This window comes from Triplophysa dalaica, chromosome 3 (assembly GCF_015846415.1).
Source record: "Triplophysa dalaica isolate WHDGS20190420 chromosome 3, ASM1584641v1, whole genome shotgun sequence".
In the NCBI taxonomy this organism is placed as follows: Eukaryota; Metazoa; Chordata; class Actinopteri; order Cypriniformes; family Nemacheilidae; genus Triplophysa; species Triplophysa dalaica.
In genome coordinates this window covers 26,373,200-26,399,118 of record NC_079544.1, presented here as the reverse complement: position 1 = coordinate 26,399,118, position 25,919 = coordinate 26,373,200, and the positions used below count along the sequence as shown (strand labels likewise).

Sequence of the window (25,919 nt, the reverse complement as noted above, 5' to 3'; positions counted from 1 at the left end):
CACACCACGGTGTGGAGAAGTAGAGTCAGTTGTTGGGTTTGCGCTTCACGCTGCACTTTTCACTTTTCACGCGTCTCTATAGCTCGCGGGAAATTCGTTTTGTTTAGAGTCCGTGGCGCAAAATGATCGCCGTTCAGCGCGCGTGATCCTGTACGTGGGAACACGATACATTATCAGCGCACCTTTACGCAGGTAACAGGGAGAACTTCCGGAAGAACAAGCAGATCGGGTCACCGCTCGATCTTATACGACTTTAAATCAGACTCGAGGAGAGATTACCGGGACGATCATGTCGGATCTGAAGAAGAACAAGTTATTTATGCTGCTGATGGATGTTCTGTGTGTGTTAGTGGGTGAGTTTCATCTCCTCTTTCATGTATGCAAATACAAATCTGAAAACGATTGTGAAATAGAGTTAAATAAAGTTCACCTGTCCACTTCTGTGTCTTTTCCAACTTCACAGCACATGAAATATATTTGTGTTCTACGCATTTTTGTATCCAGTGCCTGATGTAGATAAACAATAATGTGATTGTTACTTGTAAGTGTTGCAGTCATGTGTCTACTGTAACATTACGTTGTATGAAACAAAATGTAATTTTGTTTTAAAAAAACGATCCTTATGAAATGTAAATTTTTAGTTAAGCTGTGTTATTTTTCAGGAGAATTATAGTAATTAAAATGGTCATTACTATGCCTAAAACTACTTAACTTTTACTATTATACAACCATGGAAAATTTACCAAGTGAGTGTAAAGGGTGTGATGAACCTGTCACAAAAACCAGTTGATTATCCACTTTTCTGAATATGAGAAATATATTGGTGAAAATTGTGTTTTTTGCACATATAACATTCTTTTATATGCATAGGATTTCCCAGTCACGGTACATGTATGTGTCATATATTTTATACCATGGTATGGTACGTATCAAAGTGGTGTTACCCTCTGAATGCATCATTGCACCATTGTACTTTTCTTAAATGCTTTCCTGATCATTCCCACATGGCGTCTTCATTTTAAATTAGTTCAATTATTACTTAATCGTAAAGCTTCTCTTTATTTCCCAATTTATGAATAGTTGTTAATGGAGAGAGTTTAACAGTAATTAAACTGACAGTCATTAGGGAATCAAAACGTTTCAGATGTTCATCCCCTCTTAATTTTTTCACATTGTTTCCATAGCATTCATTCACCTTCAAAGTGATTTTTATGTGTTTCCTGGTCCTGCGTGCACGCAAGTCTTTTTTCTTTTCAGCAGTTTTGTAAACACATCAGTCTTTACATCAGACATTCAGTGTCCTTTTTACAAAACTCTCTCTGAACTCATTATTTCACCAACTGCCAATAGGCTATTTATAAGATGAAGATGACATCTAATGTTTAGTCAATGGATTTATATATTTAATGACTTTATACTGTTTTGAAAATTGCTGCAGCAGTATTACATGTCATTTGACATTAACCACCCCAGGCATCAGTTGAAGCTCCCATTTCAGTCGATGTACGGTTACTCTAGTGAAATAAAGAGTGAAAGTGTCATCACATGCATTCAGCTGTACCACAGAATAACAGCAGCTCTATTGAAAGTCGTCATAGTAACAATGGTGACCTTTAGGAGAGTCTCGGTTCACTAAATAACATTTAAACATGACTCAGTTCTTGCTTTGTTCTCATGTCAGATCTGAGAGGTGTTCACATTGAGTTGTTGTACGGTACTTTAATTCAGTTCACCATTAAAGGCTTAATTCACCCTAAGATTTCTGTCCTAACTCATTCACTGCTCCAAACCCGTAGAAGTTTTTTGAGTACTGCAACAGATGTTTTGCCAAATGTCCAGAAAATCTCTTCGCCACAAAGACAGTGAAACTCAAAAAGTGACCAAGTACCTTAAATACTTAACATGACTGGATCTTTTTCTTAATGTATTGAAAGTCTTGCCCTCCAGTCCAGATTACAAAATCAATTTAGATATGGCGTGTCAAGATGCACCACTGCGTAAAAGGACCAAAGACATTTGACATCATACCATCTTGATGCTCTCTATGTGAATTGATATCACGATCTGTTGTGGAGATGATATATTTGAATGGGCTTCTTTAATGCTTATTTTAAGGCCATTTTGTTGCACGATTAAGAGATCTATAGACATCGTATGGCATATCTAGACAGTATATGTGTCTCTTGGGTTTATTGGAAAAAGACAACTCACACAGGTTTTATGTTCACTCTTTAAAAAAAAGGTGCCATAGAAGAACCTTTTGGTTCCATGAAGAACCTTTAACATCACAAGAACATTTTTGTTTCACAAAAATATGACATCAGATTATAAAAAAAGTGAGAAAGAGATGGTTCTTTAAAGAACCTTTGACTGAATGGTTCTTTATGGAACCAAAAATGTTTCTTCTATGGCATCGCTTTGAAGAACCTTCCAAGCACCTGTATTTTAAAGAGTGTTGAATAGTTGCTTTCCAAACTGAGACTGATTTTAAATTCTCTAGCACCTTTTTTTGCTACTGTCTTAGTTTGCTCACTGAGGGAACATGTTTCATAATATTATCTGCCAATTTTTTATTTTATCAATTAAAGCATATTTTTCTGGACTATTTGTACTGATTTGTAACACCCCTATGATGAATTAATTCTGTTAATACTTATATTAGTTATTAATCGTGATTTCAACCAAATTTGTTATAAGGGGAACTCTGTTGTATTGTTAAGGGCTTTCTTTTTCTTCTTGGTTTTCATCTTTTTTTTTTCTTCTTTTTTTTTATAAATTTTTGTTAACCACACCAGACTCTCACCATAAACACAAACCCATAGAAGGTGGCATGGTGTTTAAAAAGGAAAGAAATAAAAATGGATCTGGTTTTGAGAGTGAGTTACCAATGGTCATTTGTTGGAGAAGCATTTATTCAATACGCTTTGATTATGATTTTTTGTGAAGAGGGGCGTGGCTAACAGGTAGAACTCACTGCCTTCATTCAGAAAATGAATTTGACTTCCCTGTTCTCAGTGGGCTTAAGATACTGCTTCTCATCCCCGCGTTTGTCTGCACATTCTTCTTGCCCTGTTTGGATTTGTTAATGTCTTGTGACGCTTCATGTCAAGACTTGATCTAAGAGCAGGTCTGTTCAAGTTCAGTGTCAGGAAGCTTATGGCTGACGTTCCCGCTGTTCTACGCTCTCAGCTTCAGAATCTCTGAATGCTCTGAATCTCATTAACATGTCGGACCAGACAAAAGCAAATATTTGTGAATGTGTCTGGATATTGAGAAGATTTTGAGTTCCGGGTGGTTGATGTGCTGAATGAGAACTGACTCATTGTGCGATATTAGGTTTATATATTTTAAAGCGGTCACAGTTTCTCAGAGTAGAAATTCTTTAGAGATTGATACATGATACTTTAAATCATGTGACTTAGAGAGATGCACTATTGCTTTAATGAACTGTTATTTATTATTTATTTTTACTTGTCTATGGAATTAAAGCCACAATCTGTAAATTCTGTACATCTCTATTTGAAACATAAAATTCAAAGGGGGGGGGGGGGGTTACGTGGTTAACATCAAACTAACATTTCCCACAAAATCGTCCAACTGCTGAATGTATTATAAATCATTATAAAGAAAATATTTTGAATCAGGGCGATGTAAGGAGACAGTTTTCAACACTCAATAGCTGATTTGTGTTTATTTCAACAACAAAAAGATGAAATACAGCTTTTAATAATTTTGTTTTTTGGCTGCTGTATTTCTTTGTGACCTCTCTCAGAGGATTGCAGGTTATTTTGTTGCCAGCTACAGTCTCCTCCCTACATCATATCAAATCTAAGCTGAAACAGCAGATAAAGTTCCTCGCCTTTGGTGAATTCTTCATGACATCACATCACATCACATGACTGATTTTTGTTTTTTATTAACAATTTTATCTTCCATTACCCAAACTTCTTTATTGCATTTAAGCTTTACATGACAGTTCAGATTCCAACAGCTATGCTGAACTTATTTCCTCTTTCCCAAGATTCATCAGCACTTTCAGATAAGCTCATGTTTGTTAGATGCTCATGTAACCTCACAGGATAGAGACTCTGAGTATTTCCTCTTCCTTTGTTGCATGATTTTTACAGACTAAAGCGTTTATAGGAAACACTTCAGCTATTGCCTCTGATCTGAATTCCTTAACGTGACGAGACAAATGTTCAGGATTTCCTTAAATGAGCTGGACTCTGAAGTTTAATAAAAAAAGTAATGGTTTAAAATTCGCAAAGACACAATCTTATGAGGATGTTTGTAGTGGGTGAAGTGTTTTTTAGAACTGCTGGTGGATGATGATGAGGATGGTTAATGAATCTTTTCTTTAATGTTATTTCATTTCCTTGGATAAAAGTGTCTGTCAATAATGAAAATATTAAATGCTTGCTTAATGTTTTTTTCTGGTTTCAATGGTGGTTATGTGCAAATATATATCTTTATATATATATATATATATATATATATATATAAATGTTTTATTCATTTCGGATAAGCTATTACAGTTCTCCTAAAATCATCTCATCGGTTTCCAACAGACACTTGTCATCAGATTAAAAATGTAGTTGGAATCCAAATTTAAAGCGTCAGGACCATATTTCACCCTTATTTTTCTTTACATTGATGGGGCGAGTTATCAGGATGCATCTGTTAACCTTTAGATCAAGATTGATTTGTTCTCTTGTGCAATATTCTCTACTTCGCCTTTGGAAATCGTGTACTCGTTTAACCCAAATCCTCTGGCTTTCAGAGAAACATTTGTGTTCAGAGATTAATTTGTCTCTAATGTTTCCCTCCCTGATCTGTACGTTGATGCTTTTTTGGCCTTCACAGTTGCCCGTATCCCCCCCACTTGAGTTTCATTTACTTGTTTAGGAAATAATGATTGTGTGTGTTTGTGGACACGTGCGCTGAAGTGTGCAATGTGTGGCGCGACAAAACTAAATGACTTCCTCACTTCCATCATCAACAAAGTTGTGTATAATGCAACCCAATGAGTATTCTAGTTTTGCTGTGTGATTAGCTATAGTCATTACAATTTGCATACTACATTATCGTTATGTTAAATCATGCTTGTTGTCATTATGACTTGGTCATGATATGTTGAAAAAAGCATTAAAATTCATTTCCATCTTAAAATGCTTTCCTGGGTTTAGGCCGACAAGAGCCCCTCGACGACCATCAAAGGAGACCACCTTGGTGGTCAGCAAACCCACAAACCGCGTGAGACTGGTTTGGTTTTTAAGGTTGAGAAAAAGCTTGTGTGTCAGGTTTAGCAGACCGAACAGTGAATGAATCAGATAATCTGGTCTGTACTCACCCCACTGAACATCCAGAATGCATGAAACAAAACCACAGAAAGAGACGGGGAACATCTGAGCCGAGCGGGAGATTATATTTACACACGAGATAAACCTGAGAACTCCGAATGAAGAAAGTCAAATTTGCTGAGGTAAGAAGAGACAGAAAGAGGGATTAGAAAAGAAAAACAGAGAGGCGGGAAAATGAGGGGAGAGAGCTCTCTCATGGATTAGATGTGTCAGGTTAAACCATCTGCTCTGTGAGCACATACCAGTGAGTATTAGTCACTCTTACACAAAGACTCCAGTAGAACTGTTGAAGAACTATTACATACGATCTCTACCAAAACCTAGTGATTTGTCAATAGACAATATTAAAAGCCATCGTAGGCATGCCTCGAACACAGTGGCTGTTCTACAAGATATAGGCAGATACTACAAATACAGTATCTGTGTTTTTGGAATTGTGCCACAGTTGTACTAGAAATATAATAGTTAAACCTATAAAAGATAATTTGTGTTGACCATGGGTTTAATAAATGAAAATCGATGGTTTCGTGGCTGGCCTGAATTTAACTTCCGGTCTGTGTTTGGTTATAGTATAACAATTCAATTTATTTTTAAATCGTATGAATAGTTTATTGTATATAAATTGTATTAAATGAAATTAAAACTACTAAACAGTTTGAGTCTTTGTTGGTCTGCCGGAAATTAACTTTGGCCCACAAAACGTTTGTTTATGTTGTTGAACCGTACTCTGGTGCTATGGTGATATATAGCACTAAAAGTAGTTCTTGGCTCCCAATCATAGGGAACCACTTTAAGTGCCAATTAGAACCATATCTTTAGTGCTTCAGTGGTTTTTCAGACGTCCTTCAACGGTTCTTTGGGATGACTGAGGTGCCAGCACCGCTTCCGGTTAAAGTACCTGTTGATACTTTAGCGGTTCTAGCACTTCAGTCATTCTAAAAACCGCTGATGTACGCTGATATGGTTCCCCTATGATTACAAGCAAAGATCCACTTTTAGTGCTATACTCCCTTTTTTTTAGTATAGTTAAACCTTTGCCTTCTTTGCCAAGAATTGCATTTATGCTAGTGAAGACCGTAAAATGCCCAAATGTCAATTGTAAATCAATTGTATTACATAATCATAAAGATAAGTGTGAAGAAATAATAAAAAAAATGGGTTTGATGTCACTGATTAAAACAGCTTTATTTGTATGATGATGATCTGAGTTATAATAGTTTTGATTTTAGTTTCATTCAGTTTTATTAATATTTAAGATTAGCTTTTACTTTTAGATTTTTAGCTATTGTGTTCATTTAAGTTAAAGTTTTAGCAATTTTGGTATATGTTTTTGTCAATTTTTTATTTATTGTTTTTCTTTTTATGTTGCTATATAGGAGTAATTCTTTTATTTTTATTAAATCTTTTTTCACTTTATTTTTGAGGCAACAAAGTTTTTCCAATAATTCTTAGGTCAATATATATTTGTTTATTAACTTTTCCAAACTTTTAATTTGAGTAAGCTAATATAACAATGATAACGAGTAGTGTTCTTATATTGTTGATTTTATACTTTATTTTATTTCCAACTCAACTTTGAGCTGACAACTCTTTTTCATAAAAAAACATATAGCAACTCGAGAACTCTTAATACATATTTTTTGTTGTTGTTAAAAAATATATGTTATTCTACAGAACTTGCAGATATGTTTTGGTTGTGGGACTCATAAGGTTCACGTGTGGCATATGGCTGTTTGGCTTTATTGTGATCAGAAGCTTTAGTGTGATTGGCATGTTTCCTCCCTGTTAAACAACCCAGCTGCAGATCTACTATATAGATCCTTGACACATTTTTAATGTTTACTCCTCTAATCAACATTTAAGAAGTGTTGGCCTGTTTAATCATGATGGAAAACACACTCATTCACCACCTTTACATGTCGGTTTCGCACCAGCTCAGCAGTTTCAAAGTTTGGAAAGTTTGAAACAATCAAGATCATTTGATCATTACTCACTCTCGTGTCGTTTCAGACTTTTTTGACTTTCTTATGTGGATCAAAAAAAAGGTTATTTGGAGAAATGTCACAGTGGTTTTGTGTTCATACAATGGATGTCAATGGGGATAATTGTTTCTTCCAAATATACATACTTCCAAATATCTTCTTTTGTGTTCTGCAGAAAAAGTCTTACAAGTGTGGAATGAGACAAAGGGAAATTTGATTGTAGAAAACCCTTTTATAACTTATAGTGTTAAAGCTACATGAAAAAGACAACGTTAACAAAAGTCATGCTAGGCGTCTTCTAGGGATATTACCACAAGACATCAGCACATGTCTTTTTTTTGGTTAGCTTGTTTATTGTATGCTGTGAGGTCAGCGTCCTCTGTTTGTTTCTTTAAAGCGTTTCATCCAGGCATGTCTTAAAGACACAGTTCACAAGTCAGTCATTATTTAGTCACATAATGATAATCTTGGCCTTCAGCGTGCTGTTAACTGAGTTATTGATGCAACCTTTGTGTCAGACAGTAAAAAAGTTTTTTTTTAATTTCATCTTTGGCTTGTTGAAGATATTGGTGCAGACGCTGGATGATATCTGGTTCCTTCCCTGTAACTGTGGTCAGACTTTAGAGATCTATGTAAAAGATGACTCTGATTCCACATAACTCCAATATTTTAAGACTTTTTAGGATTCTCATGGACCTGGAAATATTTTAAAAATTGTGATTTTTAGGCTTTGTTGAAGTAACCCAAATCAGTAAAATGAAAGAATAAGAATATATTCATACAGTGTAAATGAAATACTGTTTCGATCAGTGTTTCTCAACTGGTGGGTCATAAAGTGTACAGTCTAAGAATTTGAAACAACATCAACAAAAAAAATAGTTTTCTTTTGAAAGACGTGCGTTATGCTGTTGGCAGGTGCCTGAGGAATTCTCCCAATTCAATATCTGTTTTTAGGTGAGATGTTGTTAGGCTGAATATCATGACAGCGTCAGTATTCTATCGTTATTTTCATAACTTGTTGCAAAATATAAAAAGGCTTTCACTTCAGAAAAACGTTTCACTGAAGTGCAAAAGAAACTACGAGCATGACATGCAATGTGTGAAATAAATGTAAAGAACCGAAAAACTGATACTTCTTTAGTTTTGTGTATTCATCATGGTAACTCTTGTTTTCATACCCGCAAAATGCCATGTCATTTTCGCTTTGTGTTATTTTGTATGTTTATAAGGTGGTGGCTCAAACCAACAATTTTATTAAAAAAATTGTTTGGGACTTCTATTTAATAGCCTTAACTTTAACTTCTAGGCTGTTCATTCATCAGGTTTATTAATATTAGTCACCAATTTTTGTTAGTATTTTAATTTTGGTCACTCGTTTTTTACATGTAGTCATTTAGCAGACGCTTTTATCCAAAGTAACTTACGGATAAGGGAAGCAATTGGATCAAAATTAAAGGACAAGAAAACCATATGCTAAATACAACATTATCAATTTGCACATAACATGTATATTCTACTATATACTACCGTGCACTATGTCTCTTATATGTTATTATCCCCCATTTTCTGTACAATAGTCTTTTATTTTATATATGCATATTTTAGATTCTTTTAGACTGTAAATCTTATTATATTGCATTGTCAATGTCTGTACTTGAAGCTTCCAACACCAAAGAAAATTCCTTGTGTGTGCCAGCACACTTGGCAATAAAGCTCTTCTGATTCTGAAAAACCATAAGTGCAAGTAAAAACTTGTCTCATTTTTTGAAAGGGAAACTTCGGCAAAAATGAAAATTCTGCCATTAATTACTCGCCCTTTAGTAGTTTTACATCCCTAGGATCTCCGTTTTCCCCCAGAATGCATATTAAGGTAGTTTTGGAAGCTTTCTGACTCCTCTATAGATTGGAACACAACCAAACACACGAGCCACATGACATTGCATCCGGTGTCAGCATTGCTAGATGCATTCGCATTCTGACCACACAGGCTCAATGTCAGAAGCGATGCTGACACCGGATGCACTGTCGTGTGTCTCTCGAGAACTCGCACTGGAAACTAACCCTCAAATCAGTAAGTTTTTGAATATAGTCGTTAGTTTTGTTTGTTTGCGCACAAAAAGTATACTCGTCGCATCATATTAATTTATACTGAATGTCTTTACGCACTTTCAGCACTTTGAAGATTGTTTGCGTGGCAATCTGAGGAGTCAGAAAACGTCCAAAACTTCCTTTATTTGAGTTTTAGGGGAAAATGGATGTTAAACTACTTGAGGAGAGTAATAAATGGCAGATTTTTCATTTTTGGCAGGAGTTCCCCTTTAAGGATTGAAAGACCAGAAAAGAAATAGAAGTCAGAAGAACTTATCAGTCAGGTGTTGACGGAAGAGATGTCTTTATATATCCTGTCGTCATATATATTAAAAAGTGGGTCGCCGGTTGATGGGAAAATGTGGGTCCCATGGACAAACCAGTTAGGAACCACTCATTGGAACCAATCATTGCTCATGTTTTAGTTTACTTTAGTTCATAAGTTCACCGTGTCAGTGATGTTTGTATCTGAATGCTCTTCCCCTATAAGCTCGATATGTAAATCGTTTATTGATTTTATGAAACCAATGAATTTAATTTGTTTAATCAAGTTTCTGGAGTTCCTTTTTCAATATCCATAACGTTACTTCTGCCACGTTATGAAAGACGTTTATCGCATCTGTCTCCACCAACATTTTTCTTCAAATGTTATCATATCCCTTTATCGTTCAAGAATGCCGGCACTTTCTCTTCGTTTATGTAACCCATCCACATTTTCCATCTTCATAAAACCAGATCTTCATTTTGGCAGTATGCAGTCACATTCTCAAACTGATTCTCTGTTAGAAAACAAAGCGGCTATCTCTTTTGGGAACCTGACCGGCCGGTGTTAAACACTGATACTATTGTAGTCTTGTGTGTATTTTGGCATTGTTGGGTTTGCAAACACGAATAACATGTATAATTTAACATTTCTCCATCCATGAGAAACCTAGAACGAAGTCAAAGGCCACGAGAGTTGCAAACTGTGCCCGATTGTGAATTTTGGAATGTTTGTTTTATCCGGCTTCATCTCGCTTGAAACCTGAGAGCCGGATGACATTGCAACAGGCCCCTGGAGACAATAGCGCTTATTTCTTGAGTTCTGACCCATGCGAGCTTAAAGACAAACGTTTCTTTGGCACAGCCCCCGATCACTCAGCACTGTAATAATGTTAAAATATGCCTGCCATGCGGCCCTTTAGCTGGTAGTCCAAAACTATGTGTGAGTCCTGATCTTCAGAGGAAATTTGAGCTCTTGAGATTGCAAGAACCTCAGCGATTCCCTGGCCCAGCTGTGAACTAGTTTTATGAAATAAATTTTTTTACCCGTAAGGAAAAAGTCACAAATAAGATCTCTTCAATACCTCAGTTTTTCTCGTACACATCACTGAGATTAAATGAAAAGCAAATTAATATTACTTCTGAGAAAAAGATTCAGAAATTTCTGAAATGTCTCTGTCATAATGTGAGGAGAGATCTCAATCTCAAATGCAGCTCAGATTTATTAAGTCTTCCATCAAAAGTCAATATTCTTAAAGATCTCAGTATGAACTCATACATTTCTCATCAAATTTGCCCAAATCTGGTTTATTTGACCAGATAAATTTTCACCTCCATAATCATGTGCAGACTCATCTGATAAAAAATTCTCTATGCAATTTTAGGAGAAACATCTGAGACAGAGTTGATACTTAAAGGAGTAGTTCACTTTCAAAATAAATGTTCATGATAATTGAATCACCCCCATGTCATCTCAAATATTTATGTATTTGTTTCTTTAGGTGAAAAGAAATGAAGTTTTTTGATGAAAACATTCCAGGATTTTACTTCATATAGTGCACTTCAATGGAATCAAAATGACAGTTTCAGTGCAGCTTCAGAGGGCGATGAATAAAGGTATTATCTAGCGAAACGATCTGTCATTTTCTAAAAAAAAAATATAAATGCCTTATAAACACATATGTCTTCATGTAACAGCAGAAGGTGAGCATTTGTGTTTATAAAGCATATAAATAAATATATATTTTTTTAAATTACCAATTGTTTCACTAGATAAGACCATTATTCATTGTCTGGTATGGTTTAAAGCCATTTGAAGATGCTCTGAAACTGTCATTTTGACCTTCAAGCGTTTGGAGTCCATTGAAGTCCACTATATGGAGAAAAATCATGGATTGTTTTAATCGCAAAAAATGTCATTTATTTTCGACTAAAGAAAGAAATACATAAACATCTTGGACGACATGGAGATGAGTAAATTATCATGAAAATGTATTTTGAAAGTGAACTACTCCTTTAAAATGATTCACGAAAGAGCAACATCTGAGCAATAACATTTTCTTCGTGGGACCTTCTCCTTAGGAATATTTTAAGAAAGTCCAGTTACTTTACATGCATCTCCTATTAATGGAATGGATCATGATCACCTTGTTGTTTTGTTTTGCAGCTATCTGGTTATAAAAATATTGTCAGTTTAACTCGCTTGGCAAGTTAGTTCTCTTCAAACGGCTTTCCCTTCTAGTATTTCTATAATGGATGTTTTATTATGGAGCTGACGGATCAAGTCCATTCTCATGAACTCAACCATCTTCAGTGTAACAGGAATGGGCATGTTTTATTGCTATACATTTCTCCATGTCCTCCCGAGAAAAATGATTACAGATCCAACACAATGTCTTCATTTGAAAGGTATGTGAGGTATGTTTAATTCTTCAACTACATGGTCAAACTTCACTACACAAACTTGTAGTGTGAATTGTCATGGAGGAGAAAGAGTTTTAAGAGAATCTTGCTGCTGAAGTTACAGTTGACATGTTTATACAGTAGATACATGAATAACACTAGAGGCGGGAATCCTTTTGTCCCTCACGATTCGAATCGGAAACAATTTTCGACATGCTAATATGCATATTTATGACACATCACACGTGGCATTTGCCCTTTGTTATTTTCGCTTGAGTGACTCGAGCTAACAAAAAATATTTTTTACTTGCACTCAAGACGCGATTAACGCATCATTCACATCGACTGACGCGAATTTGCATGTATTTGCGTCCATGCATCGACTTTGAATTTCATTTATTCACGCAAAATTTGCGCAAATCGTTAAGTTTACGTCTGGTGTGAACACAACATTAGCGTCACACTAGTGTTGGCACTTTTGCTTCTAGACTCTGTTCCGTCATATAGTATATATGATGCCGTTCCTAGTTTCTGACGAGTCACCTGTCGTTCTAATTTCAGTTCCGGGTCTGATCTGCGTCACTCGGTGTAATGCCCGCCTACGTTCCGTTTGCAGCGCTGTACACAGTTGTTGAAATGCATACATAGCTAGTTAGGCCATCTCATCATTGGATCCGGACGTAATGTAATTTAATAATTTTATGGTTTTGAGACTTCCACAAAATGTATTATGTTTTTGTAATATTTCCATTACTTATTGATTGTGTTCGTGTTGTGGATGTGAAGAGATCTTTAATCAGTAAAAACAAAAATATATATCTTAATAATACTCTTACCTATCCACATCTAGTATGCAAAGACAACAATAAAACGTGTGTAGACTAAAAACCAAGAAAAATATCAACATCTTCCCGTGGACTTCGTGTAAACTTGTTGCAGAGCAAATCTGGCGTCTGTTTAACAAACCGATGAGGCATGTGTGAGGAGGAGAGTCAATATTTGAGCAGCACGTGCGGTCACAGCTGGATGTTTCTCAGGAATGATGTTTCCTCACAAACAAGTCAAGGAAACCAAAAAAAGTCCCAGAACCCTTCTGGTGCATGGTCATTTCAGGTAACATACTGTAAAAACACAAAGAGGTAAAGCACCTGTTCAGACACCCGCAAAATTCTCATAGTAACCCAGACAGACCCTTTGCTATTAAACAGACTTTTCCTGATGCTACAATGATTCTTCTGTAAGCCGTATATCATCATCTGTTTATGTTTTAAGAAGCTGGGTCACTTGCTGTTTGTCATTCTGGCCTCATAGTTCTGGTATTTTCCCTTATATATACTGTATATATAAATATAGCTCTACAAATTGAAAGGGCCCTAAATGTTTAACTTTGAGCTACTGTATATAGGAAGAAAAAAGATCTTTCCCTTACAACAAAAACTATGGTGGTAGCATTGTGCATTAGTTAAAATGTTTGTGTTCCTGGAGCTCAATTGGTAGAGCATTGTGTTGGGTTGTTGGTTTGATTTCCAGCAGAGCCATTGAGAGAGTTGTGTCAATTTTGATGACTCCAATCAAAGACTCAAGTTTTTTCACGTGGCTGTTCATAGAGGATCTCAATAAAGTTACTAGTAACACATGGAGCTGTGGCTAAACGGACCGATTGGGATGAACTTTGAACCCTTTTAAAAACGTAAATGAAAGAAATAAAACATTTGAAGAGAAAACATTTCTTCATGGAGCTATCTGAAGACTCTGATTCCCAACACATGTATAAATGAAATGCATATCTTGAATGCTTTGGATGAAAACTTCTGCCAAATGTGACAGTAACCAGAAGATTAGTTGTCTCTGCAGGAAAACATTGTTGTTATTTTGTTATTATAATTCGCAATACATTTATATACACTGTTTACAAAAAAATCAAAATCCTTCAAGTTCACAATATTCAAAACGTCCAGGTTGCATCTTAGAGAAAGAAATCCAGCTCTGTTTTACCGCTGCGTCTCGATTCTCTAAACTGTATCTAAACAATTTCTTCTCTAAGAGTTTCACATCCTTCAGGCTAAACCGATATTTAGCTCAAACCCTGAGAGAGAAAGTGCTGCTGCTCTGAGATCAGTTACGTCCTATCCATGTAATTGTGATTTACAAAACAAATCTGATCCAAGATTTGCACTCTCACTTGAAGAGGCTTGACGTTTTTTCCCACACATTTGGACCTGTAGTGTGAAATATCAAAAGTGTGGTAGAAAGGTCAGCGCGGTAAAAATGAGGTGCTTTTCTAATCTTCAAAGCATTTTGTTTGTCGTTGTATGTAAATTGCCTAAAGTTTGCACTGGATAACTCTGACAGCCTTGCTTAAAATAATTCCTTTGTGTATGCTGTTTATTGAGCTGTGTTAATAGATAAGCAACGCACTCATGCCAAAGTTTATTGAGCCTTCCAGTTTTATGAGTTCACAGTGGCCCACTCCCAACAAATCTCATTGTCATGTTCTCACATCCTTTTTAGATGAGGTTTTACAGTCGTCATTGACACAAGCTCATACAGTTTTTTACAGTCCTGTGCACATTTACCATTTCCTTGTGCAAACAAAAGCTTCTAGGTTTGTGAAAGGCAATGCATGTTTGGTCAACACAAAACACATCTTTTCTACTCAGTATTTTTTTTCAAGAACTAATTTTAGGATGTCTTAATAGAATATATGTCTGTTCTCAGAAGATTTGATGATGCACATATAGACGATTTCTTACATCTGCCCAAACCTCCGGTTGAAATTTGAGTAGGTTTATTTTAATTTAAAACAATGAAATATTTATATTAATCTATTTTAATATAAATTAAATTTAAAATATAATATATTATAACCAAATATGCATATACGTCCTATAAATGATGAATTTAATTAATGTCTTCAAACTCTGACCATTTATCAGCAATATATTTAATTCAGATTTATTTGTATAGCACTTTCAACAATACATGTCGTTTTAAAGAAGATTTACAAAAGATGCATGTTTCTGTGTTACAAAATGAGAATAATACAAACTCTCAGGGTGGGTTGCACCAACAAGGATTAAAGTAAACAGAGTTTAGAGCTAATCAAGGATTTTATCTGAATTCAAATTACGTTGCACCACTTAATTTTATACAGAGATTAACAAATAATGGATTAAAACTTTAACCGTCCTCGATTGTGTTCTGGAGCGGATGGTGGCAGCACTCCCGGCTGAGGGACCGGACCACAATTTAGACAAGGCGCCCACACCGCCCATGTCCGTCGTTTCCGTATAGTCACAGACGTTGTGCTTATGTACTGGATAAGAAAGCTGGGCATCTTGAATTTGACACTTCACAGCCGTCCAACCAGTTTATCAAACCGCTGTGTCCTGATACGGAACGAGGTGTTATATTTATTTACATTTTTATTTACAAAAAGCACAGCATGGCATGATGCTTATGTGTCTGTTTCTGATCATCACTTAGAACCAAGTTTAAAGTTAATCCCTTACGGAGAGATGAATCAGAGTTTAAAACAGAATTAAAGTTAATCTAGGTTAAGACTAACGGTGCAACCCACCGTTAGTCTTTACACTTTTTCTTTAGCCTTCTGTTTGAGCTGAACTTTTATTTATTATTTATTATCCTTTAAACTTCTATATACACTGTAAGCTTTCGTGCTGACTTAAACTTTTAAATACAAGCAAATTGGCAATACTTTTTTATAAATTGCAAAATGCTTATGTCTAAATTTTTAACAGCAAGTTAAGTCAATTTCAATTGCACTTAAAATATTTAAGGCAGCCAAAATAATTTCTACTGCGTCCATTTCTTGTTGTTCATTTCCTTCATTGGTGTTCATTCCCAATTTAAAAAAACTGGCAAGAGTTCATGGAGTTCATTTTCAAGGTCTTTATCATCCTCTCTGTTTTTCTAACCTTAAATTTCTTTAAAGCAACCTGTGTGTACTCAGATTCCTCAGATCCCTCTCACTGACACACACACGCGCACGTGTAAAATACTTTAGTCATTTGGGAGCAAGAGTGCTTCAAATGTGTCATGGTTAAGTACATCTGGTTCAGTGCTTTTACAGTTTTGTGTGTGGATCCAAGTAATGTTATATCTCTGGGCTCCAAGGTCTTGATCCTGAGGAAAGAAACAGTTGCTTTGGGAATAGGAAATATGTTGATGATCTTAGGAGTTGAAGCAAACTGCCTTCATATCCAAGGTTTATTTTCCCTCAGCGGCCCGCGAGGAATCCGATTGCCATCTCTGCTGTCAGATGGGAAGAGAGCAGCACGGAAAATTCCGGCTTTGGGAACAATTTCTCTCACACTGAAATGTATAAATACTCGCTCTGTTGGTTCCCATGACTTTTGATGAACAATAGTTTCATAAAGTTCACGTTAGAAACTTGGATCTATGCCTTTCCTTGTTTTGAGATATTGTGGGCATCCGTTTAACAGACATCTGGTGGCGTGACCCTGATGATAAATCTCACTGATATCCTGTATACGGGTGGCAAACGGAAAATGTCACTGAATTCTAAATCTGTTTTAATGTGGTTTAATTCCGAACATGTTTGTTGGTTCCTCTGGATGTGTACAAATATTTTTTAAAATTTTCTGCATTTAGGATTCTGTTTCTAGATGTGTACTGATATATCGATATATAAAATATATAATGTGTTTAATGTGTTTTATTGGTGTATTTTTGGAGTTATTACTACTTACCAATTGCAATTTATTTACTACTTGAAATGCAAAATAAAAAAAGAAGATTTTTGAAAATGTTTAAAAACTGAGTCATCTGTTTATGCAAATATTATAGCATATAATCATATAATAGCAATATGACATCTTCTTAATTGTATTGATTAAGCTGGCAACACATGACCTGCTTGTGTTATGTGTGTTTATACAGTAATGTTTACATTTCTTTTTTTGTTCTTTTACTACTTTAGAGACATTTTAGGGATTTAGGGTCCCCATAGTGTTTAGCTTTCTTCTTATCTCCTTAATTTAAATTTGTTTATTTTTCAGTGGTAGATCTATTCATTGTTTTTATAAATAACCTTAAATTAAACATTAAATGTTGGCAATTGCACAGAAAGCTGCATGTACAGCAGAAATAAATTACTTTTATTAAATAGATTTATTAAAATTTAATGTAATTGCTTTTCATGCATTGTATTCATTTTATAAATCAGTGTATTAATTTATAAAATAATAATTTGTGTATTTGGATGTCAAACTATTAAAAGAAACTAATCACATCCAACAAAAGTTAGTGTTTACATAATATATGTCTGCTGTGTATATTCATTTTGTATTTACAAACATATTCATGTGTAGATATTTAGGAATTATTTACATGTATTTATTTATATTTAACAGTTTTTTTTTAGTTATCCATACATGTTTATTTTATTCCAATATTTTTCTTGCATACATATATGTATGTGTAGGTTTTTAAGAATATTTATTTTTAAATAATTCTTACATTTTATTGATCAATTATGGATAAATTTGTTTAAAATAAACTGTCATTTGAATTTATTGTATTTTATCTTTAATTGTAAACCCCTTAATTTGGATTATATACAATTGTGAGCAAAGTATACCATTATTTCTATTTAAAACAATAATAGTCCACAGAAATATTGAATTGTTTGTGTTTTACAAATCAGCAATCTGAAGCAAATAATCCCACTGTTTGTTGTTTTTAGTGGCGATGCCATTCATCATCATGACCCTCGTTTACAGGCCATACAAGCGTGGAATTTACTGTGACGATGAGACCATTCGCTACCCCTACAGAACAGACACCATCTCCCACAAAATGATGGCCGCCGTAACCATTTCCTGTTCCATTATCATTGTGAGTCTCTCTCAGCCAATCACTGATCACCACAAACATTTGTGCACAGTTTCCCTGACATGCTATAAGATAGGAGTTCTTGTTTTTATGCGAAGTGTTCTTTTAAGAGCTACTGTAGTTGTCTTGAAAGCGGTGGTTATGAAATGTGCTGTATTTGAAAGGGAAAATATGCAGGTTGTTTATTTCCCCGAGGCATCATGTTCTGTGAGAACACTATTCTTTACTCAACATTATTCGTCACGAGGGAGAGTTCAATTGTTTCTTCACAAGTCATTTACATCAGACATACTCACAATATCACTCACTTTTCATTTACTCTGATTCCCAGAATCAAATAGATGGCAAAACAGCATTATTTTATTTCATATTTCAACATGCCTCTGATGCATGATTAGTGGTGTTGGCAAAGAAAACGTCACTGCTGTTGCTCATGAAAGCAGTTGGAGATTTAGGAATAACAGATGTCATGGGAATTTGTAGCGATTTGACGAGGTGGATTATTCATATGTGAAACACGAAAAGTCTGATTTCGGTCTTACTGCTTTTCTAAACAACTGTAACTTACAAAACAAGATGGATCAGAACCATGATAACATACAAATCTAGTTTTAATGATGGTGTTTTGTTTCTAGATCACTTCAGGAGAGGCATACCTGGTCTACACCAAACGGCTGTATTCCAATTCAGACTTTAATCAATACGCTGCCGCGCTCTACAAAGTGGTGGGGACGTATCTTTTCGGCGCGTGCGTCAGTCAGTCTCTGACTGATATGGCCAAGTACACCATCGGACGATTGCGGCCCAATTTTATAGCCGTGTGTGCTCCAGAAATCTGCAACGGCTACATGCTGGAGATAAACTGCACAGGAAACCATCGCAATGTGACGGAATCCAGGTACACAAGCCTGGGTACAGGAAGGGTCGAAGGTCGTAAACCTCCGACCTAGCGTCCTGTATTTGTTTGTTTTTGTCACCTGTTGTTTCATTTCCTGTTTCGCTGATATGCTGCCTCAGTTTTTGACCTTTTATCAACATTTTCGCTCTCATTTTTGAAAGTTTTTAACCTCAAAGACCTCGGGGTCGATTCACTGTAAATTATAGAACAATTTTACAATGACGATTGTTCTACAGTAATAAACAGGAAAATAACAAGCCCAGCTTTTTATATACACGAGGCTATAAATCTGGACGTGTCTGGACGAGTTTGATCAGTTTCAAGAAGATTTCAACATCCATTTATTCGCACAGAATAGCGAGACTGAAATGGTGTAAATATCATCTTACTCTCTTACATTTAAAATCTCTATGTCATTTTAAACATTTGAGCATGCCTTTACCAAAAAAACTGTGCTATTTGTATACTCTTTATAGAAAAATAGTCAGCAATATAATCAGAAGTATCAGAAAGATATTTGAAGAAATACTCCTAAGCAAAATATAGTTGTAGTGTAGTTGTGTACTCAAAGTCTACTACTGTTACACTTAAGTACACTTGTAAAATTTTGAAAGTGGGCCATTCTAGTCCTTGCAATAGTAAACTTACAAGTATACAGGTACTGGTAGTTATTACCTAAAACAATACATAGTGCATATATTTGAACTTTGAAGTACATTTATTGTAATGAATTTGAAGTGTACTGACTATGTGGGCTTTAAAAAATAGCTCCTTCCATATCGTAGTATTGCTTCAAAGTTTTTGGAAGACTGCATATCATTGGCTGTTTGTATGTTTTCAGTTTGTGATTTTTATGTGGTCACAGACCGAAAAACTTAATTGTAACAGCATTCTTTAAAAGGCTTTACACACTTTATGACCCTCTAAAGTGCCTTGAAATGCACAGCTTTGTTTGATGTGTTTACATAATTTTCACTGAACGGGAAGTTAGGGTGGGGCATATTAAATGGCTCCTCCCCCTTTTTTTAAAAGCCAATTGTTTTGTTCGACTTGATGATCGCAAGATCGAACAGGTGGATGACATCAAAGTAACTCGAAAAGGCTCTAGCGGTACTTTGATGTCAGCGCCATATCAATTTGAACAAGCCTAATAGCTTAAAGTTAAAGGAACAATACAGGATTTTTAGAAGAATCTTTGGACAAAAATGCAATATAATATACAAAACGATTTCTTCAGAGGTGTATAGAGACCTTGCATAATGAACCGTTATGTTTCTAATACCTTAGGATAAGCTGTTTATATCTACATATAGAGCGGGCCTCCACACATTGAATTCGCCGCCATGTTTTGTACAGCAGCCCTAAACGGACAAACAACTCTAAAACACGCATTTCCTCTCCCCTCGCAGATGATTCGTGATCCGTACGGATCGTACTCTACAGTTCGGAACGCATGTAACCCGTGGATTAAATGAAAGTTTATTCATCATTGAGTAAGAGAGTAAAACGAGCTCTCTCTACAGTTTTAGCGCCGACGCGCTCTCTCAATATCTGGATGTGTACACTACTAAAGGGGTTCCAGATAAACAATGACGCTCAAAACTGCTCCATCAAACATCTAATATTACAACAAAAACAACATATCTGCTAAAAGCCTTAGTACCGCGGGTCTTTCTCTGCTGGAAAGTTTTTATAATATTAGCGCAGGTCCTAGCTCCTGCCTGACTTTTATCCTTCTTTTTAAACTTAAAATCCACAGACCTCGACTTATTTAGTACATAAAATAAATGACTTTATACATTCTTTCTAATGCCTGCATGATCTCTTCCCTGCATCAACATGACAACGACATCTTTTTGTACTGTGGAGCCACTGACGTGTTTGGACTGAGCAATTCACTGCAAATCTATAATTCACCACCAGTAGCCGCTGTAAATCAAAAATCACACCTTTAACCTTACAGTCTGTAATCTAATGAGAAACTGATGTGCAGAGTGATGTCATAAAAATGATTAATCATTGAGAGATTGTAGGTTTTAAATGCTGATATATCCTAAATTTTTTAATTTGTCAATATTTTGAAAAATTTATTCGTTCTACAATCAGAATAACTTTGTTATTTCATGGGGACTTTTAATCTAATGCGCAGGAATGTGTCTTTCTCGTCAAAGCTGTGAAAATGATTTACAGTTTCCTCTATTTCTATTCATTTCTTGTCTCTCTCTCCTCTGCTCCAGGCTGTCGTTTTACTCCGGTCACTCCTCCTTCGGGATGTACTGTATGTTGTTTCTGGCGGTGAGTATCTGCATCGCTCCTTCCTCTTGGACAGTCACACAGACACAGAACGCAGATAAAGCAGAGCGGCAGGAAACAAAACTGAGACAATACACTCCAACCTCAAACATCCCCAATGTCTCGAGCTTTCAATCACAGCAGGAACACTTCAGGCAAACATGAAATAAACTTTGTTTATTCACCCTTACTCACCCACAACTTTCATGTATGAACAGTTAGTTGTCAGGTACCGAAAAACATCATGCAAATAGTTAATATGACTTGTGGGCGGTTTTCCAAATCTGTATAAAATGTCTCCATTTGTGTTCCACGGAAGAAAGTAAGCTCTCATGTTCAGACATGTCGAGGTTGTAGTGAAGTACTTTCCCATAAAATGATTTTACCTTCATATGTTTTATGTACTTGAATACACCTCTACCATTTATCGTCTGATCGTTTTTTGTTGTGTCGCACAGCTTTATGTCCAGGCCCGTATGGCATCCAAGTGGGCACGCCTCCTGCGTCCCACAATTCAGTTCTTCCTGGTGGCCTTTGCCATTTATGTGGCCTACACGCGTGTGTCTGACTACAAACACCACTGGAGTGACGTTGTCGTGGGTCTTCTGCAGGGGGCACTGGTGGCCGTCCTCACGGTGAGTGAACCTCACTAAAACACAAGTATCAAGATTTCATGTACATGTTTGGATTTGAGTTTTTTTAAGTGATTTAAAGTGCAGACGAACCCACAACCTCAGATTTGAAAACGAAGAGACCATTCCAAGTTTTTATTTATTCAGCATTTCTGGATGTATTGTGGCCAGTCAAGTGTCTGTTGAATATAAACAAACTCAAACCTCATGTGTCATCCATGACAAGACATGAAAAGTGGGATCAAAATATCACAAAGAATAACTTTTCAAAGAAAATATGACTGTTGTGTTGTTTTTAAGTGAATCTAAACTTGTTTTCCTTGAAGTGTTTGAGGCCCAAAAATGTATTTTCTATTATTTTCACATGTTTCTCCGGTTTGTAATGAAATTTGGGAGAAGTTCACTTTATTTTTTGTGAATGTGTACCAGATATTCAGTTGAAGTCATAAAAGTAACGTTTCTTAATGTTGTTAAGATGAATCTGTCTATAAAAACATCATATGTGTTTATGTTTACCTACTGTAAGTTTTCCTTAAAGCTGTACGTTTTTAACAACAGCCATGTAAAAAATAACAGAAGTAATATAATGATAAGATTAAAGTCATAATGTTTTTAGAGTCAAATCAAAATTACCAGGAAAAAAAATATTGTTCACCATAGTCCAAAAACATTCACAGCAAAATGACATTATTTCCAAAAATTTCTTGTTCCTTTTTGTAAGACCAAGACTCTCTTTATAAACTTTATTAACTGTATTAATACTTATGTCTCTCGTCACAGGTGCGATACGTTTCTGACTTCTTTAAAGAGCGACCCCCACGATGCCAGAACGCAGAAACTGCTGAAAACGAAGACATCGAACGCAAGCCAAGCCTTCAGATCGCAGACGCCGAGAGAAACAATCATTACTCGTACAGCAGGCCTGTATGAGCCTGACCTTTGAACCCAGAGTAAGCACGCTTGCACAGAACCACTGGATGACGGATCCTCTACCATCACGTCTTGTTCAACAGCACACGACTCTGCTCAGACGCATACACTGGCACTGACTATACTCCGATCCACAGGATTATACTCCCCATTTCATATAAAGAGAGAGCGCGATTGCATGAACTAACACTGAATATTATCTTTTATACTCGTATGACCGTGTTTATTTCGTATTGTCTCATGCATACTCATTTACGCCATCTGTCTATAACACAATGAGGGACTTTATTGTATCGTAGTGCAAGATTTACGAAGTTCTGCTGTTTTTCTATCTATGGCATTTAACCAAGGTTGTTCAAGAAAAACGGAAAGTTTCGATTTGATCAAGTTTATATAAGAATGTACTGGATTACAGTGATTTTAAAATATTTTATAAACAAATGTTTGTATACTTTTGTGGCGGTAGATTTAGGGACTTTTTAACCTTTTGGTTGTTTTCACTGCATCTGTAGTATCTGTAGTATAGCCACATCCATCTGAAACAAGTCAGAGAGAGAGAATATGACATTCTTTATATGAATTTTTATTTTAATGTTTCATGTCATGTAGACTGGGTGCAATGTTGGCAAAATAAGTACCACTGACTTACCACCTGTGTGACTCAAACTATCCACAAAACAATAGAAGATCAGCAAATATTGAAAATCAGGTGATGATAAAATACTATAGCGTTAACTCTAGTAAACTGCTGTAAAATTCCTAGACGCCATAGTTTTGATACTAACCGTAGTAGACATTAAAGTATACTGTTGTATTTACTGCAGTCTATCAATTTAAAATTTAATGCTACAGAATACATTAGTATACTGTATGTTTATGTATGTTTATACTGTAGTATACACTATTTATAATGTACTACAGTAAATATTTTAGTATGCTAGATTTTTTTTGTTTCCTGTGGGAAGTATCACTGCAAACAAACATCGGGACAGATGAGATTAAAGCTCTTTAACAGCTGCCTGTTCTCAAAACCTTTCACATGGTGCAAAAGATTGTGGGTAATATTATCCCATTATACAGCATCTTAAAGACTCAATTAAATGTGAAATAAAAAATGAAACGGGAAGAGCTTCTGTACATCTTGCAATAAATCGGCCTTGAATATAAATCCTACCCCCAGGAATCGGTCATCATAGATCAGTTTAACTCTGATGTAAGTGTACCAATCCCAAACTAGCATACTATTTAAGGCGGATAGAGAGTATGAGGTTTTTCTCTCTTTGTAATCTTCCGACCTAATGTCTTTGTTGTTGTTGAATGCATCTACTGTGAGTTCAATGGACATCATATATCTTGAATAGGAATGATTGATTATTTTTCTTTTGTATGGGACAGACACTCTATGACTCCAACATCAGCTGCGCAGCGCTCATGTGTAGTACACTTTCACTCTGAATGTCACAAAGATCAAGGCTCACTTTTGCCAATATTTACAAAATGAACTGGTTTTGTTGATTACAGTGGCGTGACTTCTGTAATGTTACTATTCATCGTGCATCATTTCATACTACATGCAATACTTATTCCTCACATTATAAAACCATTTAAGATGAACCGTTGAAGGTGTTAAAAAGTAGTGAAATAAAAAATAAACCACAAAACCTAAAACAGACTTTCTTTTTCACTTTTTTTCATTATAACAACAACTTCCATGAACAAACACTACATTAACTTTTCATTTCAGATCCAAACACTTTAAAAGCTAAGTTCACATTGGGGTAAAATTTCGTTCCCTGATATTTAATGTGAACAATTAAAGCTACTGAACCTCCTTTCTTTTTTGTGAAAAGAATTTCTATTGTATCCCACTTGTGAAGTCTGCAGCTCCAACCGAAATGTATCTGAACCATTTATTATTTACTTGTTTGTATTGATTTTCTCGAGTTTTATTGCGACTGTTTAGTTTACGTTGCACATACGTTTTATTCTTATGTTTTGTATTCAGTTATACCTACAACTTTAGATAAATAAAAATAGTTCAGCATCTTGTGTTGTGGTCTTTTTTTACTTTTTCAAAGTTAGGATGTTTTCAACAGTAATAAATCCATATTTTTTATAGTTTTAATTGAAAAGCTTGTTTGCAAAATTAGATGACTCAAAAATCATTACACCTTACATTCCAGTGCCTGTAACTAATTATTTAAGAAAATAATTTACATTACTTATTTAAGGAAAGCATCAGAATTAGCACAATTGACAAAAGATTAAAAACTCTTTGCATTATTTCATTAGTTTTTGTACATGTTCTCTATTTGGTTTTCTAGTCTGTTTAATTGTTTTTGTCAAATTCAATCCTTTGCCCAGAACCGAGCTCTTATCTCTGTGTCTATGGATCACAATGTTATCATGAGAATAATTTGTACAGCTACAGTTGTAGCAAAAGGACATTCTCAAAGAAAAATATGGCATTGGTGCATTTAGCTTCATTGTATCGTCTGATGTTTTCTCTCGCAGGTAGAGCTGAAACGATGAGAAACAGTAAATACACATTTAATAACCTCAAGCTGTCAAAGCAAAATGTTGTTAATACTGTTGTGTGCCTGTGAATTGACCAGACCGTTTGCATTTGTGTATTTTCTTTTGTTGGCGCAGGACATGTGACATCCTGCTGCAGCTACAAATACCTTCATTAATAATAATGGGAATTTAAACACTAATTCTTGAAACACATGCCATTACATTTTAAAATGACAGCTTTTGGAACTGATGCTGACTTTGAGAATGTTCTTCAATGTAGAAAATGAAGTCATAAACTAGACATTACATCAAAGTGACTGTTCACCCAAAAATAAAACATTCTGTCATCATTTATTCGCCCTCTTGTATTTCTAACATATATATGTGACTTTCTTTCACATTACACAAAAGAAGCTATTTTAAAGAACGTGAGAAAAATACAACCGCTTTAAAGGTTCTCCACAGCGATGCCATAGATTAGAAGAATCATTTTTGGTTCCACAAAGAACAATTCACTCAAAGATTCTTTAAAGAACCATCTCTTTCTGACCTTTTCTAATCTGAAGAAACTTTTATTACACAAAGAACCTTTTGTGAAACTGAAAGGTTCTTCGATGTTAAAGGTCCTTTATGGAACATTTTTGCCCAGAAACTGGCCCCCATTCACTTGCATTGGTTT

The 25,919-nt window shown here is 35.4% G+C and overlaps 1 protein-coding gene across 1 annotated transcript; it reads left to right on the top strand.

Annotated features, from left to right (window-relative positions):
• On the top strand, positions 1 to 24,772 carry plpp2a (phospholipid phosphatase 2a). The gene is made up of 6 exons (XM_056743342.1): positions 1 to 353; positions 17,823 to 17,974; positions 18,607 to 18,869; positions 21,107 to 21,164; positions 21,620 to 21,796; positions 22,574 to 24,772. Exons 1-6 carry the CDS (start codon positions 290 to 292, stop codon positions 22,721 to 22,723), a joined length of 864 nt encoding a protein of 287 aa, XP_056599320.1. The 5' UTR covers positions 1 to 289; the 3' UTR covers positions 22,724 to 24,772.
• The last annotated feature ends 1,147 nt before the right edge of the window (positions 24,773 to 25,919 follow it).

Bases quoted from the DNA above. Each gene is read 5' to 3' on its own strand.
- plpp2a (XM_056743342.1), top strand. From the start codon at position 290: ATGTCGGATCTGAAGAAGAACAAGTTATTTATGCTGCTGATGGATGTT. The intron at 21,165-21,619 runs GTGAGTATCTGC...TGTGTCGCACAG, and splicing joins ACTGTATGTTGTTTCTGGCG to CTTTATGTCCAGGCCCGTAT. The intron at 21,797-22,573 runs GTGAGTGAACCT...CTCTCGTCACAG, and splicing joins CACTGGTGGCCGTCCTCACG to GTGCGATACGTTTCTGACTT.